At 57.6% G+C, this 23349-nt stretch overlaps 1 protein-coding gene across 1 annotated transcript in view; it reads left to right on the forward strand.

The window, feature by feature from the left end:
* RIPK4 (receptor interacting serine/threonine kinase 4) overlaps positions 1–23349 on the forward strand; it is a 28140-nt gene that overhangs the window by 2219 nt on the left and 2572 nt on the right. The window contains exons 2-7 of the mRNA XM_045501314.1: positions 8090–8381; positions 14538–14686; positions 16402–16451; positions 18698–18856; positions 19628–19731; positions 21170–21431. Of these exons, the coding sequence (XP_045357270.1) occupies positions 8090–8381; positions 14538–14686; positions 16402–16451; positions 18698–18856; positions 19628–19731; positions 21170–21431 (1016 nt within the window). The remainder of the gene's footprint in view (positions 1–8089; positions 8382–14537; positions 14687–16401; positions 16452–18697; positions 18857–19627; positions 19732–21169; positions 21432–23349) is intronic.

Below are 23349 nucleotides of genomic sequence, written 5' to 3' on the forward strand. Positions count from 1 at the left end.
CAGCATCGCCCAACAGGAAGAGAGTCACCTCTCGCACTTTGCCGGCCCGGTAGGGCGGGCCGGGGTTCTGTATTTGCAGCAGTGGCTGATTTCTCTGCTTGAGAAGATGGTTAACCCCCTGCTCTTTGTGTGTGAAGCCAGAAGTTAATGATTGACTGAATTCAGCTCCAGGTTCGGGGGTGGGGTGGGGGTGGGGGTGGGGTTGTGTCGTGCAGGAGGGGCTGGGTGCCTTGCACAGTCGCATCTAGACTTTGAAATGGTGGTTGTGCTGCCCCCCCATCCCCACCCCGCAATGTGTTCCCTGAAGTGGAGTGGGGAACAGGGTTTTCTTGGGGTTCTGGGTGAAGCCTCCAGCCCTACTGCTGCCCTGGCTGCAGACTTTATCCACAGCCCCCCCCCCCCCTGTGAGCACAGGGTTCTGTGCAGGGAAGGTCAGGGGCCACCTTGAGGAAGGGGTGGGAGGGAGGCAGGGGCCACCGAAGCACCTGCCATAGGAGCTTCCAAGGGGACCTTCTTGGGATTTCACAAGTGACACCCTACTGATCTGCGTTTCCCACTCCTTATGGGCATGGCTGGTGGCTTGGGGGAGACACGTGGCCTCCCTGGCTAACCCTGATCAGGGGGATCGTGAGCGCTAGGGTGGGGTCTAGGGCTGGGCAGGTTACCGTGTAGAGAGCACAAGTGACCCCAGAGGCCCCGGTCCTCCAGCCTCCCGCCCCTCCCTTGGGCTAAGAGGAAGCCCTGAATAACAGAGTGCCTGGCCTGGGCGCCGGCCCACAGCAAAGGCGCCATCCGCGCTGGCTAGTCCGGACGAGCCCGAGCAAACCCCCAGTCTGCAACGGCAGAGCTGACGATCTGACAAGCCCGCTTCTTGTCAGTTTTAAAAATAGCAGTGTGGGAACCCTCGGAGGCTCCCTGGGAGCATCCCCGGCTTGGTGCTCGAGTAGGCCTGGCCTGGAGGCATCCGCTAACCGAGGATTAAACCATGTTTCCTGCTGCCTTCCCCAAAGCTGGTTCCCTCTCAGGAGCTCTTCGGGGCTTGTCCCCCCTTCTCTCCTCCCACGGTGTGTTACTCCCCTGACGTCCAGAGACCGCCACCCTTTCGTCCCCTACTTTCTACTTTCCCCTTTTCTGCCCTCAGTGCTTCCCGAAAGGGAAGCCTCTCCCTCCCTCACCATCGGCCCATCTTTGGAATTTCTGAGGGGAGGGGGGAGGCTCTGGCTTCTTAGAAACTGTCTTTTAGAAACGGTCTGTCTGATGATATTTCTGATATTTTCCCCTACCCCGATGCCCTCCCTGGGGTGGGGAAGATATGCTGAGACCTGTCCTAAATGAGAAAAAAAAAACAAAAACCAAAACTGGGTTAATCTAAGTGCTACTGAGAAAGTATTGGGCAAATTGAACCCCAGCTTAGTCCTGTGAACGTCCAGAGGTTTTCCATCTCGGACTAGGAGGAGGTCCTGGGGGTGGGGGTGCTTTGTGCATTCCTGCCCGGAAACGGAATTAATAACCTTTCCCCAGATGGTGACGAAAAGGAGCCTGTTTTGAAACGGTTACAGAAGAGAAAAGTGACACCAGTCCTGCCGAATTTGCCTAATTGCAGGTAGCACGTCACAGTGTTAAGGTTGCGCTAAGACTGATGTCTGTGGATGCAGGTGGCCTCGAACTCTGCTCCTGACAGCCAAGAAACGGGATTTGATGGTGTGGACCCGGACGGAGACGGAGCCTGAAGTTCCATGGCTCCGGCCCCAACCGCACGGGGACCCTCAGGTCCCCTAGTGGTGATAGTGCTCACAGTACTGGGTCAGTAGTTTCTTCTGTGTTGTCGCCAACATGAGCCAGAAACACTGCTTGGAGGGAAAGTATATTTAAAATAAATAATTGCTGTTGACAAAACAAAACAAACAAACGAAAAACAGTGTGGGGGGGGGGGTGTTGAGGGGCATGTTTCAGTCCTGACCCGGGCTCCCTACTAAGGCTTATTTCAGTGAATTGCAGATGCCACCCGGGGTTATCCACCTGGGCTGGGGGTGTAGCTTCCCTAAGCCTGTGGCTCCTGCTGGGGCATAGGTGTGTGTGTGGGGGGGGGGGGTTGTCCCTGGAGCAATTAAGGGAAAGCCAAGAGGTTGGGGACATTTGGATTTGGATTACCAGGGAGGGAACGGGGTACAAAATGGTGCAGAGCCTTCTCAACAAAACCAGTGCTAGCGCTTGGGGGGCCCTGGGGAACCCCGCTCCCCAGGCCTGTGTGAAGGGTCTCCTTGTCCCCTGAGACCTCCCCGAGGCTGTCCTGGGACCCCCCCCTTCCTTGCCCCAGGGAGGCGTGGTGACGGGTGGGATCCTCTCTGCTCTAAGGCATTCTGATAGAGTTGTCAGGAAAAACATTTGTCCTTGGACACTGCCTGGTTTTCCTTGGTGAGAGGCCCTTACATGTGTTGGTCAGTTGTCCTGCTTGACATTCTTCCAAAGAGGGTTCTTAGAACATTCAAGCTGTGATCAGCATTTGGGAGCAAACCAGCACCGCGGGGCCCTTTTTGATTTTTTAAACTGAGGTGCATGGCGCCTCGTACAGTGGAAAGGGCCTGGGGCAGGGGGAGCAGTGAACTTGCTGAACTGGGGCAGCCGCCTGGGTGGAGGGGGGTGGGGAGTGGGGAGCGAGAGTGACTGATCTGCCAGTGAGGCTCTTAAGGCGCTAATGAGCCCGGCAATCAGAAGTCACCCTGCTTTATGTATTATGCCCTTTGGGCAAATGGAAGAAAACGCTTTATTTGCAGGGTAGCTCAGAGCCTGCATTTAATGAGAAGTTCGGCCTTGATGTAATTGACTTTGTTCCCAGAATACGTTTGTTATCAGTCAGGCTTGGGCGGAGGCTCATCTCCACCCAGATGGAGGGTGTCTCCAGCCCAAAGATGACCCTCGTTACTGTCCAGCCTGTAAATACCTGAGCCATCGATCGGCTCCTCAAAACCTGCAGGCCAGGAGGGCAGCCTCACGCAGGTTCACACTGCAAGGGGCGGGGGGGGGGGAGAGAGGGTCTCTATTCATCCCCGGGGTTGGGGGGAGGGCAGGACGCAGGCCAGTGCCATGTGGGCACAGTGGCACCCAAGGACACACATGGGTCAGGGAGGGGTGGCCAGGCAGCCACTTTAAAAGAAAAAAGCAATGGGAACAGACAAGTTATAACACTGACTCTTTTTTCCCCCAATATGAGCATATTTATTTTAATTTGTTTTGTAGGTTTTATTTATTTTTGAGAGAGAGAGAGAGAGACAGAGTGTGAGCCGGGGAGGGGCAGAGAGAGAAGGAGGCACAGAATCCGAAGCAGACTCCAGGCTCCGACCTGTCAGCCCAGAGCCCGACGCGGGGCTCGAACCCACAAACTGTGAGATCGTGACCTGAGCCAAAGTTGGACCCTCAACCGACTGAGCCACCCAGGCGTCCCCTATAACCGTGATTCTTAGCAAAATAGGGAGGAGAGGTAGCCCCTGGTACTAAGTCATGTTAGGAGTGGTAGTTGTCCTGGTTCAGTGTAATCAGCAGGTCTTCCGGGAGGAGGACGGAAGAGATGGGCCCAGGGATGCCGTTTTCTCTCTCTTTAGATGACGGGCTTTCTAACGATGCTTGCTGCTGACATCTAGCCTTTCCTGCGTTTAGACACCCGTGGAGACCAGACACAGGGCGAGGGGTCTGCCTCTGTGTGGCCAGAGCCAGCTGAGCCCGGACCCAGAGGGGATGGAGCCACTCTCAGCCCGGCCCAGGGACCCCCACACGCAGCACTGCACTCTTGTGGACGCTGTGCTTTCCATTAATTGGCCGTTTAACCAGAGAGCTAAGCAAGCAAGCCGTGCTGAACTCAGTTCTGTGTCGTAGTGGTCTAATACTTCATTCCTGATGTGTCCTGATGTGGCCCACTTGTTCCGAAGGCCAGTGGGATTCTTTGCCTCCACGAGTGTGCCCAACACCGACTTCTCTCCCTTCTCCGGGATGCTTCCCCTCGCAGAGAGGAGGAGCTGCCCGGTGACTCCTGGTAGAGATCGGGGTGGGGGGGTGGTGCCCTTGCTACCTCTCTCTCCTCCATACCCATCAGTCGTCAAGTCTCATTGATTCTCCTCCAAAATGTGCCCTGTGTCTGCCCAGTTCTCTCTCTCTGCCTGGAGCTGGGGCGACCACCTTAGGCACAGGTGCTCAACGCAGGCAGAGCTTGGGTTGCTGCAGCCTCTGATGACCTGTAATCCCGGCTCCTCCTTGCTGGCGGGCCTTCCTCCCTGGCAAATGTTTTCACACACGTATGGGAAGCCTGGCAGCATGCAGTCTCAGAGAGGAGGTCAAAGGAATAAGAAATGAATTTGTTTGGTGGGTACAGTGTTGGAACTCTGCATCAGACTAGCAAATGGGAGCAGGTGTGGGCGGGGAGGTCAGGAGCGGGTGCATCCAGGCTCCAGAAGAGCCCTTCTGGTGGGTTACGGGCAGGGCTAATTGTGCCGGAACTGGCATTTCAGGGGGAGTCCCTGAGGCCACCCCAGCCTGCATTGGTGGTACGCAGATGCTGGGTCTGCTCGGTTCCCGGCCGCAGTAGAGCATGTCTGGCATGTGATTCTAGACTTTTCCTTCAGGAGTTTATTAGAAAGCGTGTTCTCCAACACATGCCTGGCACCTGGCACCTGTTCTGCAGGGAAAACAGATGAACTTTTTTGTTTTTTCAGATTAAATATTTTTTTATTGGATAAATTTGATGCATAACATTGCGTAAATTTAAGGTGAATACTGTGTTACTTTGATGTGTGTGTGTGTGTGTGTGTATGGTAATATGGTTGCCCCTGGAGTCATATTTATCATATTACATACTTATTGTGTATGTTGAATAAACTGTATGTTTCTGGCCATTTAGCCCTTGTTACAAGTTTATACCTTTAAACGCCATCAGTCTTATCTGCCACCGTCTTGCCCCTGGTAACCATCATTTCTTCTCTTTTCTAGATTCCACATATAGGTGATATCAGTATGTTCTCTGGCGTATCTTGCTTAGCATGATGCGCTCAAGGTCTATCTAGTTGTTGCAAATGGCAGGATATCCTCCTTTTTTTTTTTTTTTAATGTTTTATTTGTTTTGAGAGAGGGCGAGAGTGCATGGGAGAGGGGCAGGGAGAGAGAGAGAATCCCAAGTAGACTCCACACTGACAGTGCAGAGCCCGATGCAGGGCTCGATCTCCCGAACCATGAGATCATGACCTGCGCTGAAATCAAGAGTTGGACGCTCCACCAACTGAGCCACCCAGGTGCCCCGTGGATATCCTCCTTTCTCATGGCTGAATAATAGTCCGTTATGTATATGTGCCACACCTTGTTTTTTTTTTTTTTCTTTTAATCCATTCATCTGTTGATGGGCATTGATTGGGGTTGTTTCCACAGCTTGGCTGTCGCGATAAACGTGGGTGTGCAGAGATCTTGCAGAAGTCTTGTTCTCACTGCCTTTGGGTATATCCCCAGAAGCAGAATTACTGCATTGTATCGTAGTTCTGCTTTAACTTTCTTGAGGATCTTTCGTTCTGTTGTCCGTAGCGGTTGAATCAGTTAACGTTCCTGCCAAGAGTGCAAGGCCCCCCCCCCCCCCCCCCCCACAGCTGACAGGTGTGAGCTGATACGTCTTTGTGGTTTTGGTTCACGTTTCCCTGATGGTTAGTGATATTCAGGATCTTCTCACGTGCCTGTTGGCCATTGTGACATCCTCTTTGGACAAATGTCTGTTTAGTTCTTTGCCCGTTTTTAAATCCGATTTTTTTTCTTCTTTAATTAAGTCGTATTTGTTATGTATTTCGGATGTTAACGTCTTATCCAGTGTGTGGTTTGCAAAATTTTTCTCCCATTTTGTAGGCTGCCTTTTCATTTTGTTCCCTGTTTCCCTTGCTGTGCAGAAGCTTTTGGGTTTGATGGAGTTCCATTTGCTGATTTTTGCTTCTGCTGTTTGTGCTTTAGGTATCGTGTCCAAAAGGTCATTGCCAAGATGGGTATGAATGAGCTTTTTCCAATGCTTTCTTCTAGTTTTTATGGTATCAGGTCTTATTTTTAAGACTTTGATCCATTTTGAGTTAATTTTTGTGTGTGTTGTGAACTAGGGTCCCAATTTCATCATCCTGCGTGTGTTTCTCCAGTTTTCCAGGCGCCATTTGTCGGGAAGACCAGCCTTTCCTTATTGGGTGTTCGTGGCTCCCTTGTTGAATATTAGTTGACCACAGAAACAGATGAAAATTAAAATAAATGCTGAGAGTACATAGTGGGCAATTCCAGAGTGTAGTGGTTTAGTTTAAATTTGGCCGAGATGTACTTGGCTTTGTCTACATGCTTGGCACTGTTTGCATAGGAGCTGGGTAATTCTTGGTCTTGGGAGCTGTCTTATGCATTGTGGGTTGTTAAGCAGCATCCCTGGCCTCCACCCACTGGATGCCGGCTGTAGCCCCGAGTTGTGACACCCAAAATGTCCCAGACGGCGCTCGGTGTCCCCGGCGGGCAAAGCTGTCGCTCCATGAGAATCACTGGTCTACCCTCAGGGGTTCTCCCCCTGAGACACCCACTGTACAGCTTCTTGCCGTATGCTCACATGAGACTCCCAAATGCGGGGGCCGGACGGGGAGTCAGAGGGGCTGAGATCCCGTCGGGGCACCTGGTGTCCACGTGGGAACGGAGCCCAGCTCAGCCAGTTTTTGGGTTGCTTTCTGCCATGGCGAGTTCTAACAGCCGCCGACCTAGATGGCGCATGGCCGAGCCCTGTCCTTATGCGATTCAGCCCCTTTTCCTGAATGCGCTCTGGGACTTTTGCCCCATGAGGCTAACACAGACCAGGATACGGGGATTCTAATCTGAGGCCGTGGGCTGCACCCGGAAGTGACCTTAGACCCGGGGCTGGTGCACTTTCTACGGAGGGCCAGGGAGCAAACGTGTCGAGGTCTGCAGACTGCTGGTTTCTGCCTTGAGCGAGAAAGTGGCCACAGCCCACGTGGCGTGAACGGGTGAGACCGTCTTCCAGGAAGTTCTTTACAGAACCGGGGGCAGGCTGTGCGCGGTGGTTGGTGGTTTCTGAAAAGGTTAGACATCGGATTATCACATGGCCCGAGTCACCCTGTTCCTGGGTGTGTGTGTAGCCCAGAATGCTGAAAGCGAGCGGGTGTTTGTACACCTGTGCACACAGACACACAGCGTTATTCACGGCAGCCCAAGCGCCCATCAGCGGGCGACTGGATACGTAAAACGTGTTCATGCAATGGAGCGTCATACAGCCGTGAAAAGGGGTGAGGTCTTGACACCTGCCACAACGCGGCTGAACCACGATCACATTACGCTGAGGTGCTGAGCGAAAGAAGCCAGACGCAGAGGGACAAATTCTGTGTGATTCCACTTAGGTCAGGTGCGTGGAGTGGTTCACGGAGACAGGAAGTGGACGAGGGGTGGGCGGGGCCAGGAGGAAGGGGTTCCTGCGGAAAGCTACAGGGTGTCTGCTGGGACGACGGACGAGGCTTGGGTGTCGGGCATGTGTGCACGTGATGCCTGTGAACTGTACCCTTGGGAATGGTGAAAATATGACTTATGTGTCTTTACCACGACTGAAAACGTGGTTGGAATAAAGGGGGCTCTCGGGCCACAGGCTGCAGACCTGGCTTCACCGGCTGATGCCCCACAAGCACCAGTGTGGGGCCCGAAGGAGGGCCCACTGGGCCGGCTACGTGTTGAACTAGATGAGTTGGGTTCTTTGGACGGATACTTTGTTGCGGCTTCAGTCACATGGCATCGTGTGTCCCCTCAGCCCAGGAGGAGGGGTGGCAGCATCGGCCCCCCTGGCTCGGTGGCCCCATGGTGCTGACTGCGCGTTCCCAGATGCTAATCGGGATGTCCGTCCTCCTCGCGTACGGTGACCCACGATGCACAGAAGCATTTGAGTGGCCGTCGGGCCGATGGCCCCGGGACGTCCCGAGTGTGGTTCTGCGGCATCGCGGGGAGCCCCGTGCGCCCGGGTCACCCGCTCGGCCCGCGGACCTGGCGCCGGGTGTCGGGGCCTGGGCGAGCGCCTCCCACGTCTCACGTCTGCCAACTCTTCCAGGGAGCGCGTGGAGCTTCTGGAAGAAGCCAAGAAGATGGAGATGGCTAAGTTCCGCTACATCCTGCCCGTGTACGGCATATGCCGGGAGCCCGCCGGCCTGGTCATGGAGTACATGGAGACCGGCTCGCTGGAGAAGCTGCTGGCCTCCGAGCCGTTGCCGTGGGACCTGCGCTTCCGTATCGTCCACGAGACGGCCGTGGGCATGAACTTCCTGCACTGCATGTCCCCGCCTCTCCTCCACCTGGACCTCAAGCCCGCAAACATCTTGCTGGACGCCCACTATCACGTCAAGGTAGGACCTGCCTGGCTCCGCGTGCGGGGCCCAGGCGGCCGGAGGAGGGGGGAGGCTCTGAGTGGGGCCGGGGGAGGACATAAGGACTCAGCACCCCCAGTCTCCACGAAGCGTGTAGCTGGAAAATGGACCCTTACGCACACAGTTACCCCCCACCCCCGCGGATCCTGGAGCATGGGCCTAAATTCTGAGCACTCTGGAAGAAAAGAGCTTGTGGGTTTGTGGCTTCCGGTCTCACTGGACGTCTTGTGAAGGCTGGTTAGGGATCCGACCGGGGGGGAGACCGCTGCACCCCCCATCTGTGGTCTCAGGGATGGCGGGGGGGGGGGGGGGCGGCGTGGGGCGCTCCCTGGAACGAGGTTCCGGAGGGGCTCATTCTCTTCTCGTCGTGTGAGGCCCCTGAGGTCTGCTATCATTATTACTCTTTTTGGGTAAGTTTGTAAAACACAGAGAAGTACGAGGGCCGGTGGAACTAAATACCAGGTACCAGCCACCTGGGCCTGCAGTTAGTAACGCTGTCCGGTTTGTATTTCTTTGCCTCTCCTCTGTCCTGGGCTCTGTCGTTGCCACCAGGGGGGACGCAGGTCACGGGCCTTCCCTGCGTGGTTCAGGAGGCCCGGGGTCGTGTGCTGGCCCGCAGAATGCACTTGCCGCCTCCCTTCCCCGTGCCCGGCTTGTGAGCGAGTGAGAAGCACCCGCGAGCGGTGGCCTGAACCCTTTCCCGGGCCCTGCGGGGACCGGGAAGGGACTCACCTGTACACTCTCCTGGCTGGTCACAGGGAGCTTGCAGGAGCCCCTCCCTTGCTGGTCTGAGGGGTAGGAGGGACCTGAGTTCAGTCCAGCCATGCCCGTGGGAGAGGTGGGACCACGGGGCACAGGCACCCCACCTTTGTGGCTCACCTGGCCAGCCTGAGGCCGATGGGGAGACTCATGTCCACGTTGGGCAGTGACTGCAACTGTCCCTTGATTAGGAGTCACTCCAAAATGAGATTGTCGCCGCCAGATGGACGAGCTCTCCTGGTTCGAATGGGTGCCACGGGGGTTGTGTCTTTGCTAGAGCCGAGTTTCTTTCCAGCTGGTGCACTGGCTTCCGGTGTGGAGCCTCTGCCCCCCACTGACATTCCAGGGTTTATCAAGGAGGGTGCTCCTGTGGGCACCAAGCGAAGGATGAAGCCTTTTTTTTTCTTTTCTTTTCTTTTTAAAGTTTATTTATTTTGAGAGAGAGTGCAAGTGGGGGAGGGGCAGAGACGGAGGGAGAGAGAATCCCAAGCAGGCTCCCCGCACCTGCCAGCACAGAGCCTGACATGGGGCTCGAACCCACGAACCGTGAGATCATGACCTGAGCTGAGACCGAGGGACGGATGCTTACCCGACTGCCGAGCCACCCAGGCGCCCCGAGAATGAAGCTTTTGATCTCAGGCTCGAATATACACAAGAGGAAGCAACGACAGACCTCTGTCGTGTGCCAGGGACCTCGCTGGCAGGAGGTACTCTGGACGGTGGCCTGGCCACCTGCCAGGCTGAGGCCCATAACCAGGGTCTCCCGGGCTCTGGTCATCCAGCTGAGGCCACGGTCAGGTTCAGCGGTCTCTGGAGTCCTCCTGTCCCTCCCAGCCCGCTGCTGCATATGAGAGGTACACAGCCTGCGGCCCGTGGGCATCACACGAGGGCGGAATAGGTGTCCTGGCAGTAGGTGTCCCACAGGCAGCCTCTGGGCTGGAGGAGGAGTTCCTTCCCGAACTCCGGCTGGGAGTGGGGGTTGTTACTGGGAGAGACTGGGTCTTCAGAGAGCATCAGCCTTTGCTGCTATCAGGAGTCGGGGAGGGGGGCACAGGCAGAAGAGTCATGGAAAATTCTAGGTTTTGTAGGGGGAGGGGAAGCAGGAGGCCGAGTTAGATCAGGGTAGGGGTTCTGAAATGCTGTCGTGACGGAGGCTGCCGGGAAGGTGCTTGTCTTAGAGAGGCCGCTGTTGGGTGCGCGTGGGGCACGCAGACAGGTGTGTGGGCGGCTGTGTCCCTGAGACGCCTGCAGGGTCGGGCTGGTGCTTGGCCTGGCTGGCTTTTATCTCCACTGCTTGCTTTCCGCTCTCCCCTCCGCTCTTCAGCAGGTCATGTGGGGTGCTTGGGGCATGTGAGTGTCCCTTAGGGGAGCAAGTGGCACTTCTAAGTGCCCTCCTTGTGGGCACGGCCCCCGCCCCCAGCTCTGTCACCTGCTGGGTGGGGGTCACACCTCTGTGTTGCCGTGAGTGGTCAAGGATGACGGAGTGCTGATGGCTCAGTGCCTGGCCTGTGGATGTGCTCGGTGGGGGTTGGGACCGTCGGGGTTGGTGTTCTGTGGCTGTAGAGTCATTTTTTGCACACCGTGGATGGTGGCTTCCGTCCAGGGAGCGTCTCCGGTGCCGGGTCCACAGTAGACGCTCGATACTGGCTCAGTGGGGACACGCTGGGGGCCTGCCTTCCTGGTCGGTCACTTCTGCTTTGGCTCTGAGCTCCCTCCACTTGAACGCTCTTCTCTCCCTCTCCTTGTGAACACCTGACTCGGGAGCCCTGCTGCTTGCGGAGGTTTTAGTAAATGGTGAAGATTCCTTGAAGAGCTGAGTGGGTCCTAAGGAGCCTGGGGCGACCCAGGAGGGAGCTGATGGAAACCTTAGGACCCGCCTCGCTGACACTGAAAGCTGATGTTGTCGCTTCCGGGCGGGGCTCTGGGCCTCTGCACAGACCGGCCCCTTCCGCAGCTCCCTGCAAGGCCCAGGTGGAGCTGCGTTTCTGTGACCACACTCAGCCCCAGACAAACAGATGACATATTTACGTAGCACATTTCTTCATTCCCAGAAATGCAGCGTGGAGGGTGCTGTTGGAGCTTTCCAGTCGGCCAGGAGCTCTGCAGTGATTGGCCGCCGGCTTTCTGCATACTTTTCAGTCTGCGATTATTTGAAGCCATAAAACTTTAATCTGGAATCTTGAGATGAGATCATAAGTAGTTGTGAGCTTGGCCACTCCCCTTGTGCCCCTCCAGACGCGGAAAGGATGATTAGAGCTGAAGGTTTCACAGCAACTGCCTACTTTGCAAAGTGTGTTAAAGAGACTTAATGTTAAATTAATGCTGAGGTTAATAGTAACTAAATGCCAAAGGAGTGAACCCATTTCACGTTGAAAATGAAATAGCTTAGTTTATTGTTGATGTATTTAAAAAATTTTTTTTAAATGTTTATTTATTTTTGACAGAGAGAGAGAGACAGAGCATGAGCGGGGGGGGGGGGGGTGGGGGCAGAGAGAGAGGGAGACATAGAATCTGAAGCAGGCTCCAGGCTCTGAGCCATCAGCACAGAGCCCAACACGGGGCTTGAACCCACAGACCGCAAGGTCATGACCATGATGCTCAACTGACTGAGCCACCCAGGCGCCCCATATATATATATTTTTTAATAGTCTCCATACCCAATGTGGGGCTTGAACTCACAACCCTGAGATCAAGAATTGCATGTTCCACTGACTGAGCCAGCTGGGTGCCTGCTGAAATAGCTCAGTTTAAAATCTCAGGCTACTTCTGGTCCAGTTTGCCCAGACCACATCCAGAGGGACCCTGAGGGTCCTGTTCTCCTGTGATCTGAACGGCCTGTCTCTCTAGCCAGCACAGCCTTGATCGTGCCCTTCTTTGGTCTCGTCCAGCTGGGCCTGGAAGGAGAAGGGCCCATGTCCCCGGGGCACCTGTGGGTGCCTGTGAGCACTGAGCTCCGAGCGGCCCTGAGACCGGTGCCGAATGTGAAGATGTATGGGCAACTTGTAGGGCATTTGCTGTATACTCTGCGTACCCTGGGATTGCCAGGGCCCTGAGGGTGGGAAAGGGTGGGGGGAGAACCCGGGACGGGGGGAGGGTCAGCGGCCATCAGAGACTTAATGATTTCTGAAGTGCATTTTGATGCCATTGTTTTTATGTCGAATTTATGCTTATTTTCTTGAACCACGGATATTTTGAAGTGGCTGGCTCTCCCTGCAAACGGCAGAAACAAACAGAAATCTGTGAGCGGGGTAGGGGGCACGGGGTGAGACCCTTGCACCCTAGTCGGGCTCCGTTTCTGAGATTAAAAGGTCGAAGCAGCTGAGAGTTTGAACTGAAACATTTGCTCTCACCGACTTGTTCGAGATTGCCACAGGTGGCCCTGTGTTGGCCCTGAGCTGCTTTGTGGGTCTGCGGGCGAGGTGATGGCTGGTGTTGGGGGGGGGGGGTCTTGAAGGCCAGACAATGACAGCCAGCAGCCAGGCGCCCAGAAATGCCCCGGCTGGCTCTGCTCGCATGGCCCCACGCCGTCCTTGTCACGGGAACAGAGGGCTGGGCCCAGTCCTGCAGGCTTTTCTCCACCAGCTCCCTGCCGGCGGGGCCAGAGATCCCTTGAAGGACCGGGTCACCACTCGTAAATTCTCCCGGTGCTCGGTGATGACACCGGGCTGTGGCCTCACCCCGAGGGCATGGTGAGCCCAGCAGTGAAGCCTGACCGAGCCCCGCTTCCTATCACTCCATGGGTGCGTTTGAAGAGGGGCTCTGGAGGTCATTAGAAGGCTTCAGATTCACTCCTAAGCCTCGAAGGGGGATACAAAGGGGCAGTTTTCCTCGTGGATCCTGAGTCCCTTTATGCCAGTCAGTGTGACCTAATCCCACGCACACCTCGCTTCCGCCAGCTTCCAAGGGCTCTGACTTAGACAGGAGCTGGGGGAGGCTGGCGCCCCACAGGGAGTGTGCGATGGTGTTGTCGCCCTCACTGTGGGGTCCCGTGAGCTTTCCAGACACCTTTGCCCCAAGGAGAAAAGGGGGTGGAGGTGTGGGGCCTGCACAGCGGTGGTCCAGGTGTGCCCTCAGGTGGGTGGGCTCCCCACAGGTGTATCACACCTTTTACTTTTTTTAAAATCTTTTTTTAATGTTTGTTTATTTTTGACAGAGACAGAGCATGAGCGGGGGAGGGGCGGAGAGAGAGGGAGACACAGAATCGGAAGCGGGCTCCAGGCTCTGAGCTGTCAGCACGGAGCCTGACGCGGGGCTCCAACTCATAAACCGCGAGACCATGACCTGAGCCGAAGTCGGACACCCAACCGACTGAGCCACCCAGGCGCCCCGTATCACACCTTTTATTTGGGGGCCTTGCATTTGGTGAAGGAGCCAGTGAGAACCTATTGATCACAAATTGTTCCAGGTCCAGGCAGAGGGCAGAATGCCCCCTCGAGGCTGTGTGGTGTGCGTTTTGTTTGCTTTAAAGGGCATCTGGGGATGCCTGGGGAAGCATTCGGCTCAGGTCATGATCTCACAGCTCGTGGGTTCGAGCCCCGCATCGGACTCTGTGCTGACAGCTCAGAGTCTGTGTCTCCCTCTCTCTCTGCCCCTCACCCACTCGCACACTGTCTAGCTCTCTCTCAAAAATAAATAAACATTAAAACATTCTTTTTGGGGTGCCTGGATGGCTCAGTCGGTTAAGCGGCTGACTTCGGCTCAGGTCATGATCTCACGGTTCATGGGTTCAAGCGCCACATCAGGCTCTGTGCTGACAGCTCAGATCCTGGGGCCTGCTTCAGATTCTGTGTCTCCCTCTCTCTCTGCCCCTCCCCTGCTACTGCTCTGTCTCTCTCTCAAAAATAAATAAACGTTAACAACAACAAAAACAAATTTTAAAGGGCTTCTGAAGGCACATTTCCCTTCAAGGAACAGACTGCATCCTGCCCGCCTCCCCAGCAGGGCCCTTGCACAGCCGATGGCCTTAGGGCCAGGCCTTGCTTTTCGTGTGTTACCTGAAAACCTGACAACTCTGAGAGTCGCTTTCCCCTCTAGGCCGACTTGGGCCGTCCCCAGGGGCAGACGTGATGCTGTCGAAGATGGTGAACGTGCCTGAGTTCAGTCTCCCAGCGAATCCCTTCCTTAGAGCGGAATCTGGTCCCTGTCCGTCAAGCCCCTAACAGCTGGGGCTTGTTTCTCCCAAGCCGGCCGTGCCTTCCTGTCCTCCCCGGAGGAGCACAGGACGTGGCTCTTGGGTGTGGATTCCCCACTGTGCCTGCACGGCCACATCGGGGGACCGTGCCACACGTCCCCACAGAGGTGGGGATGGAGCCTCTTGCCTCCCTCGGCGAGGCCCCAGCGAAGCCCACTGAGCCTCGTCTGACTGCTGTGTTACAGATTTCCGATTTTGGGCTGGCCAAGTGCAACGGGCTGTCCCACTCCCATGACCTCAGCATGGACGGCCTGTTCGGCACCATCGCCTACCTCCCTCCAGAGCGCATCCGGGAGAAGAGCCGGCTCTTTGACACCAAGCATGACGTGTACAGGTGTGTGACAGGCGTGCAACAGGTGGGGGCAGGTGTGCAACGGCTGTGGGATGGGTGTGGGACAGGGTGGGACGGGTGTGCGTGGGGGCCCAAGCGGGGGCTCTGCACCTCGATTCCCAGAGGCCATCAGACGTGAGGTTGAGTCCACGTAAAAGGGCTTGGGGTGTGTAGTTTGTCGGTCCACGTACCCCAGGTGTACAAGAGACCCTTGTCCCCTGCGAGTGCTGAGCCGAGGGTGGAGAATGTCACGGCTGGTGCCAGTTAGAGACAGTTCTGTGGCCAGCCCCCACACTGTAAATGCTCTGGTGTTTTTATGAAACGTGGGGTTTTATAGCTCATCTGCTGGGGGAGCCTGCTGCTCGAAGTGATCTGTGTGTCTGTACGTGTGCGGATTTGCACTCCTGGAACCCAGTTCCCTCTGGCCCAGTGGCTTGTGCTTCTCATGTCACTTACCTTTGACAGAGGAATGCAGACACATCGGGGGCTGTTTGCAAACCAGCGTCGGTGGGGTTTATGTGCTTGAGAATAATCCCCAAGTCGTTGGCGCCTTCCTTTTCCAAATTGCAAAGGTCTTACTCACTCAGACCAGTTGGAGGAGAAGAGAGGAGGGAGCGTGTGCCTAAGCCCCTCACTGTGGCTCTTGTCTCACGCGTGGTGACTGTGACCCCAAGCCCCAGAGCCCTGAGCTGTGCCTTTTTGACATGACCGGCATCCGGAGTCCTGGCAGACTGGTTTCACGGTGACCGTTGTGCGCCTGCCTAGCTGGGCTTTGAGCCGTCCGTCCGCTGGCGAATGGCACGTCGGGGACTAGTCACGGCTTGTAGAGTTTGGGGAGAATGAGGTTCTGTGTTTACTTTGGAGTCGAGAGCTTCAGCTCTTGGACTTGCAGACTTGCGTTCATTTTCAAAGGAGAATTCCCGCATCTCTGTCAGTAGCCGCTCTCCGCTCCGTGCAGGGTGGTAGCTGCAGGTTTAAAAATTTTTAAAAATTAAAAAAAAAAATTTGTTAGGTTGTGCTTTTTGGGGTATATTCAGAGTAGCTATATATACGACATAGATAGATAGAGAGGGAAAATATACTTTCCAACAACCAAAAAAGGGCCCAGGACGGTGAGCCGGACCGCCCCCTATGTTCTCCGTCTACTGTCTCCACGGCCTTGTGCGAAGTCTCAGTGAGCAGGCTGCTCGCACCACCACCCCCCCCCCCCCCCCCCGGGGCCGGAGTCGGCGTCTTGGTGCCCTGCACCTGCCACGAGATGGGGGTGACTTAGGCAGACACAGGCCCTTCTCCCCATGAGCTGATGTTCCAGAGCGGTGGTCCTTTTCCTCCCCTCCCTCCCCCCTGCCACCCCCTGTCCCCACCCGCCCCGTCCCGCCCGTGCTGTCTGAGCTGGAAGCCCAGCTGGTGTGGTTGTGTCTGTGGTGTCACATCCGAGCCACCGTCGTGATGCGCTCCACAGTATGGGTGCCTGTGTAAAGCATCCATGGAAAATATCTTAGTGTCCTCCCCCTCCCCCTCCCCCTCTCCTTTCCCCCTCCCCCTCTCCTTTCCCCCTCCCTCCTCTCTGTCTGTCTGTCTGTCTGTCTGTCTGTCTCTCTCTGTTTCCTTTGAAGACTCTGGAGTGGTCTTCCTCAAGCTAGTTGCTGTTGGGAGAGCTTTTGACTTTGTTTGAGGGTCCTGCTCACCGATACTAACCCGGCCGATTTTCCTTGCAGCTTTGCCATTGTGATCTGGGGTGTGCTCACGCAGAAGAAACCGTTTGCAGGTGAGTGGGCTTGTCTTTGGGGAAAGTGCATCCCTCTGTCTGTCCGGGGACACGGGAGGGCGCTCTCTGTGGTCCTGTTTGAGCTGTGCCTGCAGTCCGCGTTCCCACAGGGGGTGGTGCGGGGGTTGCTCTGGGCCACGGAGCTGGTGGGGCCATCCTGTGGGGCAGCGGGGACACTGCTCTGTGCTGCCCAGCGTGTCCTCCTGGAGCCCCGCGGCCTCTCTGCATGCAGACAAGCAGTCTTGCGGCATAATTCACATTTCAGCAAAGGCTGCAATCTGAAGGGGTCTGTTCAAGGGATTTCTTTATTTAGGTGCCAGCTCATTCCTGTGTGTGTGTGTGTGTGTGTGTGTGTGTGTGTGTGTGTGTGATGCACGTGACATAAAATCCATCCTTTCATCCGTTTAAAGTGTATAACGCAGTGGCATCGAGTACGTTAGCTGCTGTTGTGCCTGTAGCACCAGAACGTTCTCATCCCCGCAAAGGGGAACCCCGTGCCCATCCAGCCCATCCCCCCGCCCCCCGAGAGCCACCTGCTTGCTTTTCTCCGTGGATTTGCCAGCTGTGCTTATTTCCAGCTGATTCTGCTTTTGGATTCATATACATCTGGTGAAACACATGCAAAATTTACCATCTTACCCAGTTTTCAGCGTGCACTTCAGTGGCAGCAAGCACCTTCACGCTGCTGTGCAACCCGTCTCCAGAACAGTTGAGTGGATTCTGCACAAACGTGTGCACCAGGCCACCTCCCTTCCACTCGAGGGCTGTGACGTTTCTTTCCCTTCAGGCAGCCGCCGTTCTGGGGTCTGTCCTCCCGGTGCCGATACCTTGACTTGTTAGCAAAATCGAGTGCTTCTTCAGCCTCGTCATTTTCCTCCACGGGCGCGTGGGTTACTCACGCTGTTTTGTGGTTTGACCAAAAATATCCAAAAATGCAGAGCAGACTCAACGTGGGGGCCCCGGGTCTGGGAGCCGGTGCGGGTTGGTGTCTGTTGTCTGTCCATCTGTCTCCCTGACTCCTCCTCCTCCGTGGAGGCCGTGGTCCGGATCCGTGCTGGTGTGGCAGTGTCCGCTCTGACCCCAGACTGTCCCACAGACACGACACCCAAGGCGGGTACGGGATACAAACGTCGGGAGCCAGGGCCCGCGTGTTTTACTGCCTGGGATGTGGGGAGTTCAAGGCAGAGAAGCAAAAGGTGTTTCTTGATCTTCTCCCATCTGTTTGGCAGCAGAAAACGCTGCGGGCGTTGCTTTCCCATCATTCAGAGGGCCTCCAGGGATCTGGAAGCCAGTGTGCTGGAAATAGCGCGTAGATACCCACAATAGCTGTTGCACAAGATTTAACGGGAAGGCGGGACACGGCATCGCACCAGAAGCCTGGCAGGCGCCGGTGACTTGGGGCCAATTTTCCACGCCTGCTGACATGCGTGTGGTGCCCCCGCAGGGCTCCCCGTCCGTGGGCGTGCTGGGAACTGTGGGGTCTGGGGCGGGGCGGGGATGGGGCTGGGCTGCTGGGAACAAGGAACTCGGAGTCCAGCTTGATGGACGTTGTGGTTTTAGGCTGAGCAGAGAGAAAAGTCTGGCCCGCCGAAGGTCACCTTGGGCCCCTTGGTCTGTGACCAAGATTAGGGTGATAGGAACGAGTTTGTTGTGCTTATAAAGGTCGGAGCAGAGGGCAGGGGGAGCCCCACATTATGAATTGCAGGAGGAAAGGCCCCCTGTTTATACAGCCCAGGTCTGAGCGTGCTCTGAGGGGGCAGGCGTCCCGGGGCACCATCGCTGTGGCTGGCTCACTGCATGGGGCACCCGGGGCCTGCGTTTCGGTGTAGAAATCAGAATTTTGGAAGGCTCTTGCGTCATCACAGGGCGATACGGGTTCGCTTGGAGGCTGGCCCACGTGACTTCGTGATTTATAAGTGTTGCCTCCCTTTGGTGCATGCACGGGCCGCTTTGGAACATGTCTCGTCAGATACTTTCTCCTCTGAACCCTGGTCGCCTTGGAGTTGGATGGCCAGAAAGATGTGCCCTGTGATACAACGCACAGGCTCTGTTGGGTGCCTCGCAGAGAGTCTCTGCGGCCTGGAAACGGGAGAACAGACGTGCTCCGTAAGGATCAGGACCAGAGGGAGCCGTGGGCTTTGCGAAGGAAGGGCTGCCACCGGCCCCACGCTCCTTTCCTCCTGAAGGCGCGGAGCACGGCCCCCAGCCCCGCGGAGCCGCCCTGACCGGGTGCCTTCCCTTTGCAGATGAGAAGAACATCCTGCGCATCATGGTGAAGGTGGTGAAGGGCCACCGCCCCGAGCTGCCGCCCGTGTGCAGAGCCCGGCCGCGGGCCTGTGGGAACCTCGTGCGCCTCATGCAGAGGTGCTGGCACGGGGAGCCGCGAGAACGGCCCACCTTCCAGGGTGAGTCTGGGGGGCCCCCGGGGCTCGCGGCGCGACCGCTCTGCCGTGGCACGGGAGCTGGGGTCGACGAGCAGGCCCGGGTGGGGGAGGCCGTGCAGACAGGTGCACCGGGGCGGGCCCCGCCTGGACGGGTTGGCCACTCGCCTGTGGTCTCCCAGCACGCGGGGTCGGGGTGGGGCGGTCACTGCCGGCCGGCCGCCCCAGCTGCAGCCCGGTGGAGCCGTGCTCGGTGCTACGGGTTCGGACCAGGGGTACATCTGCAGGGGACGGAGGAGACCGCTCACTGTGGCTTTCTCTGCATTTCTTTTGGGGTCTTTCCCCCGCCTTGAATGGGTGTGTCCTTGGGTTAGCAAAGTGACTTCAATAAAACGAGAAGTGATTGTAACGTTGAAAGCACGTGGGGGGAAGCGATAGAGTGTCCCCTGCCGGGTGCCGGCCACCCTGGCCAGTGTGGGGACACGGTCTGGTGGCTCTTGCAGACGGGGCTCCCCCTGGGGAGGGCTTCTTTGGGAAACCGGGACACCGTGACTCCTCCTTGGCACCTGGCACAACCCTGCCAGGTCGCAAACGGTAGGCCCCCCGCGTGGCCCCTACAGAGGTTCCATGGGGATAACCTGGGAGCTCAGCCCAGCCGGCGGCCTGGGCAGCTGCAGCACCGACCGGTCCCCTGGGGTGCGGCCTCTTCTGTCCCCGCCCGAGTCGCACGTGTAAGCCGCGAATGTGGAAGTCATTGTCCAAGTGACGTGCCCTTTTCTGTTTTCTCCCCAAAAGAAATTACGTCTGAAACCGAGGACCTGTGTGAGAAACCCGATGGTGATGTGAAGGAGACAGCTCAAGATCTGGACGCGAAGCAGCCCCTAGAGCCCAAGAGCCCGGTAATGGGGACCTTCCCGGAGGTGTCATTTGGGGGGGGGGGGTCTCATGTTTTCACCCTCGAGTCCTCCCTTTCTGCACATTCCCCTGCTGCCTGAACCTGCCCCTCGGCTCACCCGGCGGGCGGAGCCCTGTCCCGTGCGAGCAGCCACCGGGTCCTGTGTTCAGGAGCCGGTGGCAGGTCGCGTGGCCGGCTCTGGTGGCCCCAGGTTCCTTTCCCGCCCAGCCCCATCCTGTCCCCACCTCCTGTCTGCGGTTAAGAGTGGACAGTGTGGGCCCGCATGTGACCTCGAGGAGCTGCTGGTCGGATGCTCTTTGAACCAGGGGAACAGAAGGGGTGTGTGGGCCCTGTTGCGGGGCGGGGGGTTCTGGGCTCCTGTGGTCTGGCTGTCTCGCGCCCCTGACTTGGAAACCTGGCCACTTTGTCACCGCCACTCATAAGCGGTTACCCCCGGGGGCACCCACGTAGGTCACGTGAGGTGTGATGAGAGACCCCGAGGCTACGGGTAACTCAGTGTCCATAGCAGACTCGCAAAGGGAGGCTTGACGAACTTCCTAACGTGCCGTGTGGCGGGAGGCCACTTACCCCAGGCATCCGCGTGAGGCCGGGAGATGAGTCCACGCTTGAGGTGTGCCCACGGTCTGAGCGTCAAGGGGCGTGTGCGCGAGGGTGGGGGGCAAAGGTGTCTGGGGGAGGCGGCCTGCCCACCGATAAGGGAGAGCAAGGCACCCGGTTCGCGGGTGCGACTCGGGGCACGGAGCCACCAAGTCCGAGCGGATGGCAGTTCCCAAGGAGAGTGGGGACCGGGGACAAGCGGGCGTGAGTCCGGAAGAGTCGTGAGTCACCCTCGGGTTTAATCGCGCTCCGGAGACCTACCTTTCTGGAAGCCCGTCAGGGAGACCCTTGCAAAGGCCCCGTTGGTACGTGTTGGGTTGGGGCGCGCCGGTGACACTGTGGCTGGGCCCGTCCCTGCGCCCGCCCCCACGCGGCCCCCAAGCCGGACTCAGGCGGCTCGGAGGGAGGGGCGCAGGCGCACAGGGACCCCCAGCCCCGGTCCCGTCTCCTCCCTCTGCTGCTTGCTGGTGCTGACCTGCCAGAGTGGGCGCGGCCGGCATTCAGGCGTCACGTTCTCCCAGCACGGTCACGGTCCACCCGTTGTCCGGGTGGCCCTGTGCGTGCGCCACTGCGGGGACGGGCTGGGGGCCACGCCGCCGGGCTTCCTGTTTTCATGGAGCCGTCTCTCCCCGCCTCTCCCCAGAGCGGTGCCTCTCTGCCTGGCGGGCCCGGCGCGGTGTCCCTGGGCTCCCCTGCGTCTGCGTGTGGCGGGACGGCCTGAGCGCCCTGTGTGGCCGTCTGGGGACCGAGCGTCCCCTCGCCCTCCGCCGTCCCGGCCTCTGTCCTGGCTGCGTCTCACCCACCTCCCTCTGCCTGGTTCGCAGAAGCCCGTGTGCTCGCCTCTCAAGCGGGCCTCCGCCCCGACCTTCGACAGCAACTACAGCCTCTCCGAGCTCCTGTCCCAGCTGGACTCGGGCACCTCGCAGACCCTCGCGGGCCCAGAGGAGCTCAGCCGCAGCTGCTCCGAATCCAGGCTGCAGTCGGCCAGCAGCAGCAAGAGGCTCTCGGGGGTGTCTTCTGTCGACTCTGCCTTCTCCTCCAGAGGGTCGCTGTCCTTGTCTTTCGAGCGGGAGCCTTCCACGGGCGGTAAGTGAGGACGCCGTATCCTGGGAAATCGTGAGCCCGGCTAAGGGGCCATAGGAGCCCGCGAGCAGCTCAGAGAAGCAGGCATCCAGCTTCCAGACCCAGTTCTTTATTTTCTGCCTCCCGTAGCTAATCGGCCTGGGGAGTCAGCGGCATAGCTGGCTCACCGAGCGCATATCTGGAGGTGGGTGCTGGCCGAGCGGCCGGCCGAGCGGCTCCGGGGGCATCACTTAAGCGTAAGGGGGACGGGCCAGGCCGCTAGCTCTCACCTGTGCCGACACCAGGTATAGGGGCTGGCGTCAGGTTTGTGGACTGAGAACCCTGACCTGTATCGAGGGAGTCCAGATGATTCTAACCCCACGCGCTGCAGATCTCTCTCGTGTAGAGGCCAGCCCCGTACCCCCTTTCTCTGATACTCCTTTACTTTCTTGTCTGTGAGCTCTCTGCTTGTTTCAGCCGTGCATTGTGATGGCTGAGTTGTCCCTGGACGTTATGACACCTTGGTCCCGTCTGTATTCTCCCTGTTGGCGTGGGGTTCTTCTCAGTTAGGTGACCTTATCTGTTTATGTTGATTTCGATGGGTTTTCCTCTTGGAAGGGGCCTTTTCTGTGCCCCTGCCCTAAATGCCGGTCCCCGGGTCCTGGGGCCGGCCCTACACTGTAGCTCCCTTGCTGCCCCCGGGGAGGCTAAGATGTGGTCCTGTCCTGCCCTCTGAGTGCTGCAGCCCCGTGAGGAAAACACGGGTTTTCACGCTCAGGGTGACAACGGTATAGGGGGGCCAAGTGCCCAGGGTCGTGGAAAGAACACGGACCCCAGCAGGAGGGGCAGTTTGTTTTTCCTGGCAGACCAGGGAACTCCTTCTGGAAGGAAGTGCTTTTCCTGGATGCACTGAGCCTCCTGGGATTTTCAGAGTGGAATATTTGGGGCAAAAGAGGGCATTTGGGGTTGAGAAAACACCTTACGAAGACACAGGGGTGGGCAAGGCCCAGCCGGGCGGCTTGACTGGAGGTAAGCGGTGGGTGACGGGGTCGCCCAGGAAGGAAATACCCCGTCCCTGGGAGAGAAGTATGCTATACGGCTCTCTCTGGGTCTGATACTCTCAAATGGCATCTTCGTGCTCGCGCGCGGTCAGTTCCCATAAAGACACAGATGTCGTCTGGGTGGCTTGTGTCTTCTCGAATTCCACCCTATACCCCCACCCTCCCGTGCAAGTCCCCTTGAGAACGTTTCATGTGAGGGAGGGGCGGGCCTTCTTTCACGCAAATCGGAGGCCAGACACTGTGGTGGGAGTTTTACGTTAAATAGAGGCGAGGCTGCATGTGGAGGCTGGGGCGGGGAGCGGCCGGTGGCCCTGGAAAGGTGTCCCTGCTGTGGGAACTGTCAGCTCTCAAGTGGACTGGGACGCCTCCCTGGTCTGTGCCTTTCATTCTGTTTCCTTTTTTTTTTAATGTTTATCTTACTTTTGAGAGAGAGAAAGACAGTGCGCGAACAGGGGAGGGATGGGCGGGGGGAGACAGAATCCGAAGCAGGCTCCAGGCTCCCGGCTGTCAGCACAGAGCCCGACGCGGGGCTCGAACTCACGAACTGTGAGATCGTGACCTGAGCCAAAGGGGGACGCTCAAACGACCGAGCCACCCAGGCACCCCATTTTTATTTTCTTAACAAAGCAACGTTAGTCATCACCGCCATTTTCTGAGCGCAGACGGGCCGAGTTCTGCGCCCTTACCCGATGACGACCCTACGGGACAGCTAGAATGACTTTTACTTTGCGAGTTGGCGGGAGCCCCTTGGCCTGCCCGAGGTCTTCCCCCTGCACCGGAAATCTAATAACACGGCGGGGGTGACTCCTGAGTGGTTTCGGGCACGCGGCGACCCGGAGGCCGCTGGGGAGGCGCGGGCCGCGTTAGGGCGCCCACCAGGC

Source organism: Leopardus geoffroyi, chromosome C2 (assembly GCF_018350155.1).
Source record: "Leopardus geoffroyi isolate Oge1 chromosome C2, O.geoffroyi_Oge1_pat1.0, whole genome shotgun sequence".
In the NCBI taxonomy this organism is placed as follows: domain Eukaryota; kingdom Metazoa; phylum Chordata; class Mammalia; order Carnivora; family Felidae; genus Leopardus; species Leopardus geoffroyi.